Below are 14,690 nucleotides of genomic sequence, written 5' to 3'. Positions count from 1 at the left end.
AAAATAGGTGAAGTGTAAATATGGCCAGTGCTAATATACAAGAAATTGGGGGAATTTTGAGGTAGAGGAACATTTTCAAGTTAGGAATTAAAGACCACAGACTAATATACCAAACAGTTTGTATAACTCTGCCTACATTTGTTTCATTAGAATAATGTCAAAATACATCTGGAATGATGAATGTACAATCAAGGTTATTTTTAGTTAAATTTCCAGAGATTTATCGATTTTCCCAGTGCAAGTGTCTTAGTTGTGGGTCCGATTATAAACAGTTTTTTATATGGAACAGAAACCCACAGAAATCAGTTGACCTCCGTGTCAATTCCCTCCTTCTCCCTTCCAACGCGTTCTGACAGACGGAATTTATTCTTCCTCTCTCAGTGAAGTAAACTTACGTATGTTGTTCTTCTGACAACCCCAACACTCTCCCAACGGGGGTTTCCCCCCCTCCCCCGGTGTCCCTCCGTCTACCGTCTCAGTGGGACGGTTGGCTCCGCCCCCCCTGGTTCCCCCACCACTAGCCTGGGCGACCGGAAGTCAGTCTTACTGCTACGCCCGTCGCTGTGTCCGTAGAGGTCCGCCAGTTTCCCGAAGTCCGCCCCCCACTCCGTCAGGAAGTCGTAGGCGTGCTCCGACTCGGAGCTCGGGGACTCCAGGGAGCTGAGGGACTCGGCCGCCGAGCCGCTGCCCTCGAAGGCGTAGGTCTGCAGCGAGTCGTACGGGGGCGCCGCCGAGTCCAGGTCCGCCTCCAGCAGCCGGCTCAGGATGAACTCGCGGAACACCGTGTTGTCCGGTGCCGGCGGCGGCGGCGGAGGCTGGACTTGCGTCGGTGACGGCGGCGCCATCGCCACGGTGGCGTTGTGTTGCGGCTCTCTGTAGCGCGCCGTCAAGAGCTCCGGGGCGTTGTCGTAGCGGCGGGTGCCGGCGCCCTCGCCGTCCCGCGTGGCATTGAGGTGTCGGAGCGCCGCCATGTCGAAGGCCTCTGTGTCCTCCTCGCCGCCGCCCTCGTCGTCGTAGCGGACGATGTTCTCCCGGACGTCGCGGTCGTCGTCCAGGGTGAAGGGGTTCCTCCTCCTGCGCCTGGCGGTGGCGACCAGCAGGACCAGACCTACAGGGACCGGGAGGGTCACAGGAGGCACAGCGTCAAGGGACCAGGAAGCACAGCGTCAAGGGACCAGGAAGCACAGCGTCAAGGGACCAGGAAGCACAGCGTTAAGGGACCAGGAAGCACAGCGTCAAGGGACCAGGAAGCACAGCGACAAGGGACCAGGAAGCACAGCGTCCAGGGACCAGGAAGCACAGCGTCAAGGGACCAGGAAGCACAGCCTCAAGGGAAGAGGAAGCACAGCGTCAAGGGAACAGGAAGCACAGCGTCAAGGGAACAGGAAGCAAAGCGTCAAGGGAACAGGAAGCACAGCGTCAAGGGAACAAGAAGCACAGCGTCAAGGGAACAGGAAGCACAGCGTTAAGGGAACAGGAAGTACGGCGTTAAGGGAACAGGAAGTACGGCGTAGCAATGACGTGATTGTGCAATGAAACATCAGGAAGTACTGTGTACCACCAACAGGAAGTGCAGTGTTAAGTGTCCAGGAAGAACAGTGTCGCACTAAGATGGCTGTACATTGTAGAACTAGGGAGTACAGTGTGACAAGAACAGGAGGTAGGCCTACATCGACCACCAAGATGAGGTATAGGGTGACACAACAGGAAGGACAGTGTGACAGGATATATAGTGGGTCACCAACAGGAAGTACAGTGTTACACTGACATGCAATAAAATGAAACGTGAGCGGAAGGTACGGCGTTTGCCTAACAGGAAGAACATGTTTGGAATAACAGGATGGACTTTCAACAAGACCAAACTTATTTTTGTCTAGTCAACAACTTCCAACAAAGTGTTGCGGATAAAACGTTGCCTCATCATTCTACTCCAGATGTTATAAGTGTACACCATCTGAATACTGATTCAGGAATTATTTAGGGGTCTATTCTGGAGGTAAAACAAGTGAGTAAGCGACATACAGCATCGGTTAAAAAATTTAACAGTAGGCATACATCTCCTGGTGCAAGCTAGCTCAAATAAAAGACGGTGTAACCATGTCTGACAAAACTAGAAGGCACCGTCGCTGTCACATCATCTTCCCTACATCTGTTCCAGTCGACGACATACAATCAACCCACATTTCTGTCCTTCTCCAGACCTGGGAAAAAATCTCATTTCATCAACAGCTAATATAGCATTATCCACAATAGGCCCTTTCACACACACAATCACTCCATGACAGCCACCATCATCTTGGCAATCATGACCAACAATCACCATGGCACCAGGAACAACAAAGGCCAATCAGAGATCCTATGTATGCCTAAAGGATCCTGGGAAACCGTTAACAAAGGCGCTCTCAGACTCATCGTCCATCTCGTAATCTTCCGCTCGGTCGATGAAAGAGTGTCATCCTATCTTCTGATTGATCAGTAAATGGGGTCGCCTTGGAAGTGCGGCCTCTCAGAATTTTCTATTTTTATCTGAAAGGTACATTAAATGTTGACACTGGCAAGCTTTTGCTGTATGTTCTTCTCCTCTCTGGCTTTGCCTCTAACATGTCCTCTGGTCGTAACAGTATGCCTTCACTTCAAGTTGAACCGGCAACATTTATATTTTCAAATTTATTTAGTATAATTTGATTACCTTCTTAAATAAATATTATCTATCCATCCTTCAATCTATCTATATGTTCGAAAATACATCTGTATAAATGGTTGGAGTACCTTTCAGTTATGGCAGACATTATTGATCCCAGACCTTCTACATTGGTTATTTTTTCTATCAGATCAGTAAATGGTAAACAAATTTGGCTGAAATAGCCCATAGCGCTTTCTAACCTATGGCTTTACAATTACTGCCTCACATTCGCCCATTCATACAGACATTCATGCACAGATTCATGCACCAACGGCGGTGTCAAAAGGTCTGTGTGTCCCTCACCCAGCAGCAGGAGGAGGCAGGCCAGGATGGAGAGCAGGGCCGCCGGGCTGAGTCCCGCCGCCCGCAGGAGGGACGACTCCTCGCCGCAGAGCGAACGCCCCCCGTCCGCGTCGCACGCACACACCCGGACCCAGAGGGTGCCGGTGCTGCTGAGGGCGGGGGGGCCGGCGTCGGAGATCAGCACGGGCAGCAGGTGGAGCGGCTGCTCCCGGCGCAGGAACCCCGCCCGCCGGGTCAGCACGGAGGCGGTGTTGTCTGGAGGGAGCAGAGTCACAGAGCGAGGGGTTCGTTTACCGTCTGTTTGACTGTGTTCACTCGTCTGTCTCTCTGTATGTCTGTCTGCAGCTGTCTGTTGGCCTGTGGGTCTGTTTCATTGTGTCTGTTTCACACTGATTTCCAGCCCTTCCTGTTCAACTGTCTGTCTGTGAACTGAACAATTCACAATCACATTCAATTAGATCTCTTTTCACAAGCACCTTAAAAAACATTTTGAATGTACCATGTACTATAATAATAATAATTGACACTATTGTGTAACACCATTTACCTCAGTTGCTATTCTTATCTGTATTTGTACATTTTATCTTTATTTGTTATTTGTATATTTTTGTTGTTGTGAATCGCACCTTCTGGATGACATTTAAATTTCGCTGTACTCTATCCAATGACAATAAAGATAATTATATTCTATTCTTCCTGCTTGCTTCTCTGTGTGCCTCATTAATCCGTCCATCTGCGGTCTGTGTCTCTGCCTGTCTGTCTTCATGTTGTCTAACCAAACAATGTGTATATATCTGCATGTCTCTCTCTGCCCCTCTCTGCCTGTCTCTCTCTCTCTCTTGCTCTGTGGGTGTGCCTCTGTCTGTCTGTCTCAGCCTGTGTGTCTGTTTCTCTCTGTCTGCCTCTCTGCATGTGTGGGTCACCCTGGTTGTCCCGGAGGGTGAAGTTGGCCGTCGCCCCGTCCCCCGGGGACAGCAGGGAGAACAGGAAGCGGTGTCCGGTCTGAGGCTCGTCTCTGTCCACCGCGCTGATGGTCTCGATCACCTGGAGGGAGCACGGCGCAACCAGTCACCGGTGAGAGCCGATCGCCATGGTAACCAAGCAATCGCCACGGTGACAATGTGTCCCATCGCCAAAGTGATGGATTCATCGCTATGGTGATGAGATCATTAACCGACAAGGTCCCTGACTACTGATTGCCTCCTTGGTGTCTCGTTTTTCATGGTAAATGGAATATTTGCTATATGCCAACAACCAAATAGAGATTATTATAGGTTGGGAAATATTTTTTAAAAGATGGTACAGGGCCGGAGGGTCTTGTGCCAAGGGGGTTAGACTCCCAGTCAAAAGGTCCTGGGTTTGATTCCCCAATGTCTACAGCCTTACCTTTTGGCCTCCTAGAGCAAGGGTCCCCCCCCAAACCATAACTGTGACATAATGGCAGGTATCTGAATTCACTGTGGGAAAAGTCAGGTGGGAATCAAGTGTCTGGCAAAACAGTATAGTCAATTTTAGGAGGGTCTCCGAGTCTCTTCATCTACATCTCTTCAACTCCCAGGATTTGACCCCTGACCTCTTGGCCGCTGTGTGAACCCTGGCGACCTGGGCTGAGATGGTTAAACCTGAAAGTTAAAGTGAAACCATGTGTGTTTATGTGTGTGTGTGTGTGTGTGTGTGTGTGTGTGTGTGTGTGTGTGTGTGTGCGTGTGCGTGTGTGTTTGTGTAACTCCCAGAACAATTTCAGCCCAGGTGGGAAATAACGACCCACACACACGCAAAAAACAACATTTGAGTCATCAGAACTTCATGACAGGAAGTCCAGTGGGATTGGAGATGCCATCTGGTCAGCTGATAGGAGGAGAGGAGAGGGAGGTGTGGTTTTGGCCACGCCCCTAACTCCTCTCCTCCAGAGGAGGAGCACAGAAATGTGCTCCTCATCATCCCCATACATAGTGAAGGTCACTCGGCTTAGAGAGAGAGGGGGAGAGAGAGAGAGAGGGGGAGAGAGAGAGAGAGAGAGAGAGAGAGAGAGAGAGAGAGAGAGAGAGAGAGAGAGAGAGAGAGAGAGAGAGAGAGATAGAGTTAAGTTGACATTTCGAGAGTTGGACCAAAAACAGATTTAGTGTAAGGGATGATCCCTCACTTTAAATGTTAAATACAACCCCCAGATTATCCTCACTTATCTCTACACATATTAAAACGAAACCGTTGAATATGTACGATTCAGTTAAATAAACATGTTGGCACTGGGGCCATCTCTGTGCCTCCCCTGGAGCCAAGAAACCCAAGCCGTACCTGCTGTTCCTGAGTGACCTATATCTGAACTCGCTTTGGATAACAACGTCCGCTTAATAGTAAAAAATAAAAACAGCTGAGCGCAACTGTTCTCCACCCTCGGGCACCAACCTGCCCCCACCCACTGCCCTAGAAGTGAAGGTCACCGTGGCAGTGTGTGACCGTGTCTGCTGAGTCTGACACAAGCTCCAGGTGTGAATGAGCTTTAGAGTTTAAACCTTCAGCGGCGCCCGGCCCACCATCTGGTTAACACCACTTCCGGCTGACTGAGCAGCTTTTTCTCCTCCGCTGAACACTTAGCCAGCACGTTTGTGTTGTGTGGGTTCGCGCTACTCGCCCGGGGGAGAGCCTGGGTTCCTGGTTCCCCTGGTTCCCCACTGAACCGGCGGAGGCGCTATGTTTGGAAAACGAGCTTAGAGCAGAAATGCGGTGCCACACGTTCGTTATGGAGCTTCTTTGAGTGACCGGATCCTCTTACGGTATAAGGAGAGGATGAATGAATGTGGATACGACATATTCCGTTCATAAGACTAGATCAAGGTAGGGCTGCACAACCTAGTTTCAGAAATAGCAATTGGCGAGAGCGCAGAGTAGGCATGAGCCAGGACATTTTGCTGGAGGAGGCCTACAGGAAGGCTGTTGAACACAGAACACCCTCCCCACTAGACTATCAAGCCGTCTGAAGGTGATTGGCTGGTGGCTGTCGTAGTGATTGAGGTAGTGGATAGCGTCAGTACCTGGCCGGACCTGGCGTTCTCACACACAAACGGTTGGTAGTCGATGGCGAAGGCCGGAGCGTTGTCGTTGACGTCGGTGACGGAGATCAGAACCACAGACGTCCCCACCTGGCTCGGGTCCACTGGACCATAGAGAGAGAGAGAGAGAGAGAGAGAGAGAGAGAGAGAGAGAGAGAGAGAGAGAGAGAGAGAGAGAGAGAGAGAGAGAGAGAGAGAGAGAGACAGAGAGACAGAGAGACAGACAGACAGACAGACAGACAGACAGACAGACAGACAGACAGACAGACAGACAGACAGACAGACAGACAGACAGACAGAAGGAGAGAGGGAGAGAGGAGGAGGGGGGGAGAGAGAGGGAGGGACAGAGATATTTGGTTGTCAGCCGAGACCGCTTAGAGAGCAATCAAACATTTTTTTTTCTGTCTGGAGAAGATTAGAGAAGTGGGACTGCTACAATTAATCTACCCACTTGGCCAGTGCGTGTACGCAGTCCTCCCTCCCTTGGAGGCAACACCTTTAAGATGAAGGCCTGACATTTAGTGTGATTTGAGTTTTGATATGAATTCAAACAAAAATCAAAGTGTTTGATTGCTTGAGTTGTTCCATGTTGCGGTCAAAGGTCAGGCGTTTTCTTAAGCCTGAGATATGAACATCTCTCTGTGGTCTCTTCTCAGGGGCATATTGATGAGGGTAGATGGCGAGATGTGCAGCACTTTTAAGAAATACCAATCCATTGTTTTTCTCAAACAATCGATTGATCGCTGGTTTTCTAGTGTTCTAGCATTCTAGCATCCTAGTGTTCGAGTGCTCGAGTGTTCTAGAGTTCTAGTGTTTTCTAGTGTTCTAGTGATGGCGTTTTCTAGAGTTCTAGTGTTGTAGTGTTCTAGCTTTGTAGTGTTGTAGTGTTCTAGCATTGGAGGGTTCCAGTGTAGCATTGGTGTGTGTGTGTGTGTGTGTGTGTGTGTGTGTGTGTGTGTGTGTGTGTGTGTGTGTGTGTGTGTGTGTGTGTGTGTGTGTGTGTGTGTGTGTGTGTGTGTGTGTGTGTGTGTGTGTGTGTGTGTGTGTGTGTGGGGGGAGTAACTCACGGCTCTCTGAGGCCGTCACAGTGATGTTGTGCAGAGAGACCAGCTCTCGGTCCAGCAGCCGGGCCGTTCTGAGGACCCCGGTGGACCCGTCGATGTGGAAGTACCGCTCCAGGTCTGTGTTCCTGTCAATAGAGTACCTGGAGAACCAGGAGAAACACACACACACACACACACACACACACACACACATGTTTACACCTGCCTTAAATTTAACGACTAAGCACATATGTTTAGTTAGCAGGAGAAGCGTCGGACGTTGCCTCTCAAGGAGCTTGTCCCTCTCATGTGGTTGGCTTGGGGGGGAGGGGGAGAAAAGTGTGAATCTTGGGAGGCAGCTGGATTCGAGACATTAATATCCCGCAGGAATCCTCTTGCCAAACTTCAAATTGAAGCGTTTGTGTCCCACCACAAGTGGTTTGGACCAATCAGTGTCCTACGTGGGGCTCAAGATCTACGGGAAGACAGAGATGGACAGATGGTTCGTCCATTTTTGGAAGTGCCTGCCCTTATCCAAACAGTTTCCATGGACGATTTCCCAGATGGTTCTGTAAATCGAACAATCTGGTGCGTCAGGTTAGTATAATGGGGGACTGTGAAGCCTTTGAGACTAACTGAGATTCACCGCTATACAGATAGATGTGTTTTGACGGAGTCGGGCAAGGTGAAATCAGGTTCATTATGCTCTTCTTATAAAATGTAATACACTGCCCTTTTCCCACCTCTTCCCATTTTGAGCAGTTTGTTTTACAGTTAATGCCACACATCCACCCATTCATTTAACAATTCATCCATTCATAGACAGATGGCCCCAACCAGCTCATTGGGAGCACTCAAAGGGTGATTCTCGATTCACGCGCAGTGGTGGCGTGTCCCGAAAGACATTATGAGGTAGGGTAAGGGGTAAGGGTAACATCCCCTCAAAATTGAGATTTTCGATGGGCACACTCAAATAAACTGAGAACGCTGCAGTTGTGGCTTGCCTCCACAATACCTTGCGAGAAAATGGAAAATCAAGAAAAATCATAGGCAAGATGGCGGGCGAAAAGATGCGACGGGATTGAAAACCACAAATGTAAGTGTTTTCTATGTTAATAATCATTAAATAAATGATAATGATCATCGCATTTTCATTTTGCCGTTTTCAATGTTAGATAGGCATTTTCTTCAAGCACAACCCCCGGAGCAGAGCTCCCGGACTCACGCCGGGGGCCACGCGGGCAATATCTATAAAGCATAATCATTTAAATAATTAAAAATAATTTAAAGTACATTTTTTTTATTTAAAAATAAATATCTAAAAAATAATAATTATTCAAAATGTATCACAATATATATAGGAATATAAAAAACCGAAACAATTAAAAAATACAAATGTTAAATTACAAATATATCTCTTTTGAATAATAATAATAATAACAACAAGTAATACATAAATGTAATGTAACATTTTGAATAATGATTCATTTTAAATCAAATTTGAAATGTCAACTTAAGAATGTAAAATTAACTAATGAGATGTTTTTCCAAGAATAACTACTACCTGACGGGGCTGTTGGTGGAGTCCGGGTCCAGAGCCGACACCCTGCCGACACTGGTGCCCACGTCGACCGCCTCCGAGACGGCCATCTTGGCGAGGTCGGAGGAGAACACGGGGGGCTCGTCTACGTTCTTCACCAGCAGACGGACGGTGGCACGGTCGCTGAACGGACCAAGCGCCACAAAGCGAGGATCCACGTAGCGGTTGGTCACCTCCACCGTCAGGGTGTAGCTGGGGCGGGCTTCGTAGTCCAGAACCTGGGGGGGAGAGAGGGGGGGAGGGAAGGGAGGAAGGAGCAAGGGGAGGAGAGAGAGGGAGGGAAGGAAGGGAGGAAGGAAGGGAGGAAGGAGGGGAGGAGGGAAGGAAGGAAGATGTTTATATTTGAACCATAACTAATAAATTCAGTGTTTGCTTGTAAATCAGACGTGTAACCGAGCTACAAGCAGCTCAGAGGAGGATTATCGAGAGTGGATATTATCCAGTGTGTTTTAGAGACATTATGACCAGGAGGCTAAGAGGATCTGGGCTTATTTGACAGTCCAATACAGCCCCCCTGAGCTGAATGAGCTACTAAACACACAGAGACCTTCCACGGGACGTTAACATTTATCAATCGTTGCTTTGTTAGTTTGTGCCCCAGGATAAACTGTCTTGACAATATGAGACAGTATTTTACATGTTTTAAAAATCTAAATTGAATTAATGTTACTGTTAAAGTGAACTCAGAGTTAAACTCATTATTAGTGCAATGCCAAGGCATATTCTATGAGCATTGATCAAACAAATCAACATTCAGACGGACTCAATCCTGTCCTGTGATGGACCACAGGCTTCTTGGTGGTTCTGTGTCTGTTCTGTCTGAGCGGAGGTTCTAGAGGACCGGTCGGTCTTCGGTGCCTTCTTGGTGGTTCTGTGTCTGTTCTGTCTGAGCGGAGGTTCTAGAGGAGGACCGGTCGGGTCTGCAGTACCTTCTTGGTGGTTCTTAGTCTGTTCTGTCTGAGCGGAGGTTCTAGAGGAGGACCGGTCGGGTCTTCAGTACCTTCTGCAGCGTGAGCAGCCCCTCCTGGGTCTCCCGGTCCGTGACGATCCGGAACATTCCCAGAGGGTCTCCATCCAGGATGCTGTAGTCCACGTCTGCGTTGGAGCCCAGGTCCGAGTCCACGGCCTTCACCTTGGCCACCAGCGAGGCCAGCGGGGCGGACTCCGGGACCAGGTACTGGTAGCTCTCTGCCACGGGGAACAGCGGTTAGGAACACACAGGGGGCGCCCGTGGGCGGAGGGCACACACACGTACGTACAGGTAGGTGTTCACCATCACGCCATCAGAGCCAGTAGCGATTCCAGGTTTTGAATGTTTCAGAGTGTTCGTCTGTGTCAGTGTTTTCAAAGGCGTCAGAGTAGCAAAATTCTGTCTATCAATAAATGATTTCCTAACATTGTTTAAAAGGTGAATCTTAGTTTTAAAAAGGATTTGTAACTTTTCCTTTTTTTTTCAAAATGAAAGCATGATTCCTAGTTGTCAGTTAAAGGTCAAATAAGTTAAAGGTTATTGAATCAAGAGCATAAAAGGGTCCTCTTACTGCGGTAAAAGTGCGGGGGGTTGTCGTTGACGTCGCTCAGCGTCACGGTAACGGAGGTGGTCCCGGACAGCCCCCCCATCTGGCCTACCATGTCCTTGGCCTGGATCACCAGGAGGTACTGGTCCCGGGACTCACGGTCCATGTCGGCAAGGGCCGTGCGGATCAGGCCTGCACCATAGCACACACACACACACACACACACACACACACACACACACACACACACACACACACACACACACACACACACACACACACACACACACACACACACACAACCATGGAGAGCCACACACACACACACACACACACACACACACACACACACACACACACACACACACACACACACACACACACACACACGTACACACACATACACACACACACACACACACACACACACACACATACAAACACACACTGTCACATAACACCTTGAGATAGTGTCTTGTGGTTTGTCTTTGTGTAGTTGTGTGTGTGTGTGTGTGTGTGTGTGTGTGTGTGTGTGTGTGTGTGTGTGTGTGTGTGTGTGTGGTTCTACATGGTGCTAGGTCAGCTCACCGGTCTTGGGCTCCACAGAGAAGTAGGGCTGTCCTTGCAGGATGCTGTACACCACCCGGGCACTGTTCCCATAGGTCGGGTCGTCTGCATCCGTGGCCACCACCGTCACCACTGACGTCCCTTAGACCCACAAACATCATGACATTAACACACAACATTACATTATGACATCACTGGTTCCAGAGCCAACACCATCATAACAGTACAATTCATTAAAAAAAAATTATAATAATTTTGGCACTATCAAAGCATTAAATAATTACTTCAATAACATTACAATATTACAATATGTCATTACTTTTACTCACTATTTTTGCAAAAGAACTTCCCCTTCAAGTCTTTTGAGAAAAAAGTGTGATGGAATCTTTAAACTTTAATATTTAATATTATTATTAATCTATTTGTTAATTAGCAAATTATTTTATTTAAAGGGACCAACAGCGAACTCAGATACATGAGATTAAGGAGCAGGTAGATGTAGACATCCTGCCAGTTGGAGACATTTGGTATCAAACCCAGTACCCTCCTAGTGGGAGGTCAAACGCCCTGACCCCCACTAGAGTATCCAGCCCCCAGGAATCAAACCCCCTAATCTAAAACAGTTTTGATGGCTACACTTCCTAGGCCCACTACAAATTCTCCATCAGAGTCTTTCAACGGGCTGTGAGGGGACAGTAGGACCTGCAGAGAGAGACAGACCTTAACTCACTCACCCATGGGGGACATCTCGGGCACGCTGGCCGCGTACGGCCCGTCCAGAAAGCGCGGCTCGTTGTCATTGATGTCCTGCACCTTGACCACGAACTGGGACTCAGGCTCCACGGGCCGGGCCGAGGCGCGGTCGCGGGCCTGGGCGCGCAGTGTGTAGTAGGCCTGGGCCTCGCGGTCCAGCCGCTTGGTGGCGTGGATGTCGCCCGTGTTAGGGTCGATGGTGAAGATGGAGGGAGCGCCCTCTCCGCTCAGCACGTAGGTCACCTGTCCGTCGCCCCGGTCCATGTCCGAGTGGAGCTGCAGGGAGGACAGGGATTCAGTCTGGAGGACCGGGATTCAGTCTGGAGGACAGGGATTCAGTCTGGAGGAGGACAGGGATTCAGTCTATGAGGACAGGGATTCAGTCTGGAGGAGGACAGGGATTCAGTCTGGAGGACAGGGATTCAGTCTGGAGGAGGACAGGGATTCAGTCTGGAGGAGGACAGGGATTCAGTCTGGAGGAGGACAGGGATTCAGTCTGGAGGAGGACAGGGATTCAGTCTGGCAAAACTAGATTTGCTTATGATTTTATTGATGCCACCTTTTTTTGATGCGACACATTGATTCAATTATAGAACAAATTATATAACACAACAGCAACAGCAACAAATGACATTTCCAGACATTTCTAAAACTTAAAAGGAGAAAAATTATGAAACTGAATCAAAGAGATACATCTGAGAGGTAGTTTATTATCACATGAGACACTGATCAAAGGAAAGCTAATCTTAAAAGTAACTTTTGATGTTGTTGTTTAAAACTATTGGCCGATAGCGAGCACATCGTGCGAACGTGGGCACCAATGTGGGCATGATAATAACTTTATGACACTCTTGGCATTCTGGTGTGTGTATGTTTTGAGAGAACTCAACGAATTGTCATCATATTAATCATAATGAGTAACATTTACATGTAGTCGATTTGATCCAAAACAAGATATGAGGCTGAGAATATCCAACCCTTGTACTCAAAATGAAAGCAACTACAAAAGGGTGCACAACATAAAAGTTATATATATGTATATATATATATTTGTAAATGAATGAATGAACGATGAACCTATTTAGTGGCAGGTGACATCTAGAGGTAGAGACCAGGATAAGAACAATGAGGTTCACAACGCAAGCCTGATGATAAGCTGTGGTTGACTGGTTTGCCTTGTGCTCAGTGAAGGGTGAAATGAACAAGGCGGTGTTTAGCCTGGCGGTGGATCAGCCGGGTGCTAAAGTGTTCGTGGCCGACAGCAGCAGGGCCGGCACCTGGGACCGTTTACATGGAGACTACAACTGCTGCGCCCACAACACGGAGGCAGTGAGACGTCAACTCTCTCCGCACCATTAAATGCTACTTAGAGTGTAGTAATAATTAGTACATGGGCCTTTGCAGAACTGCAGCAGTGGTGTTGCTACTTTATCAATCAAATTAGAAAGGTACTATAACAGTATTAACAGTTACACTCCAGTAATATAACGTAGGTATAATACTGTTTATACTCGAGTAGTATCATAAAAAAATCACTTAAATCATTACTATAACAGTACTTATAACATAAATGTACTTATAAAAGTATTATAATAATAATAATAACAACATGACGGTACTTATAACGTAGTACAACAGTACTTATAATATAACTGTACTCATAAAAGTACCATAACAGTACTCATAACATAACGGTACGTATAACAGTACTATAACAGTACTCATGACAAAACAGTACTTATAACAGTACTATAACAGTACTCATGACATAACAGTACTTAAATCAGTACTATAACATGACCACAGCAGAAACCAAAGATAGCGCTACACCAGCACTTATGAAAGTACTATTATTGGACCAAGGTCCTGGTACCTTTCCCACGTAGAGGGGCTCGTCCCCTGTGTACTCCTCCAGAACAAAGAACTGGTTCCAGACCCAGCTGCGTCTGGAACGGGCCGGGCCCCAGCCGTGCCCCCCTTGCCTCGGGGGCCCTCCCCTAGAGGGGCCCCTGGCGGGGGCCAGAGGGACAGAGTTCAGGGTCAGCTCCCCATAGCATGGAGACCACAGGGAGAGCAGGACCAAGCCCACACAGAACCCCCTCAGAACCACACAGCAAGACATCTATAGGGGGGGAGAGAGAGAGAGAGAGAGAGAGAGAGAGAGAGAGAGAGAGAGAGAGAGAGAGAGACAGATTGACCAGGAGACAAAGGTGTGCCACAATTGAACAGAAAAAGCTGAATCTCGGCATGTGATTGCTTCACATGCCTTCGTCACGCTGATAACGGTAAACACAGTGCTCGGTTGCGCCCTCTGGTGGCAGGTGTCGGGAGTTCACACCAATTACCTAACACCACTTCACAAACCCTCATCAACAGCATCTGCGCGTAATACTTTCTTCAACCCATTTCTCACAATTTTGACGAAGCACTTTAAATAGGACTATAGAAAAAATATGTTTATTTATACTTTTTATACTTTTTTACTGGTTATTTATGTAGGACTTCCAATGGCCATCCTTCCATCACGTGCGCACACGTTTCCAATAACACACCAAACCTTTACAACACGCAAACTGAATATATTATAAAAAAATGATGCAGCTAGCCTATGTAGACCTAATCTTAACTTTGTAACGAATTAATATTTTAACTCCACAATTTTGACAGTATAGGCTATAATAGACAAACAGAAAAACTACCGTGATATAGCCTAGAAAAACAACGCGTCCAAACCTGGTCCAAAGTCGAACCAAAGACAATCGAGAGGATAATGTAAATGACCGGTGTTCCGTATCGTTCAAATGTAACAAAACGTTTCTTACCTGGCCTGCGCCTGAGCGTCTCTCTCTCTTCTGCTCTCTGGCCGGGATGTTTAAACGCTGTGTTGCGCTCGCGCTCCGCCTGCGTGCTGTCACTCGTCCACAATGACTTCCATTCACGAGCGGCAGCTGCGGTCGGCAGCGCGCAGCCGTCGCGCGGCTCCGTCCGCCGATGGCTTTGTGGGATGAGTGACCGGGAAGATCAGGAAAACGGGCTAACGCACACACATGCGCGCACACACGCACACACACACACACACACACACACACACACACACACACACACACACACACACACACACACACGCACACACACGCACGCACACACACACACACACACACACACACACACACA

The 14,690-nt window shown here is 48.1% G+C and overlaps 1 protein-coding gene across 1 annotated transcript; it reads right to left on the bottom strand.

Annotated features, from left to right (window-relative positions):
* Positions 1–467: 467 nt before the first annotated feature.
* LOC130387308 (cadherin-7-like) lies at positions 468–13,638 on the bottom strand. The gene is made up of 11 exons (XM_056596334.1): positions 13,390–13,638; positions 11,498–11,792; positions 10,785–10,904; positions 10,221–10,388; positions 9,680–9,867; positions 8,644–8,897; positions 7,104–7,240; positions 6,019–6,140; positions 3,910–4,030; positions 2,987–3,241; positions 468–1,108 (listed from the first exon to the last, which is right to left on the bottom strand). Exons 1-11 carry the CDS (start codon positions 13,636–13,638, stop codon positions 468–470), a joined length of 2,550 nt encoding a protein of 849 aa, XP_056452309.1.
* Positions 13,639–14,690: the final 1,052 nt, after the last annotated feature.

Source organism: Gadus chalcogrammus, chromosome 8, assembly GCF_026213295.1.
Source record: "Gadus chalcogrammus isolate NIFS_2021 chromosome 8, NIFS_Gcha_1.0, whole genome shotgun sequence".
In the NCBI taxonomy this organism is placed as follows: domain Eukaryota; kingdom Metazoa; phylum Chordata; class Actinopteri; order Gadiformes; family Gadidae; genus Gadus; species Gadus chalcogrammus.
The sequence above is the reverse complement of the archived record's forward strand: the minus strand, read 5'-3'. Positions and strand labels throughout refer to the sequence as shown.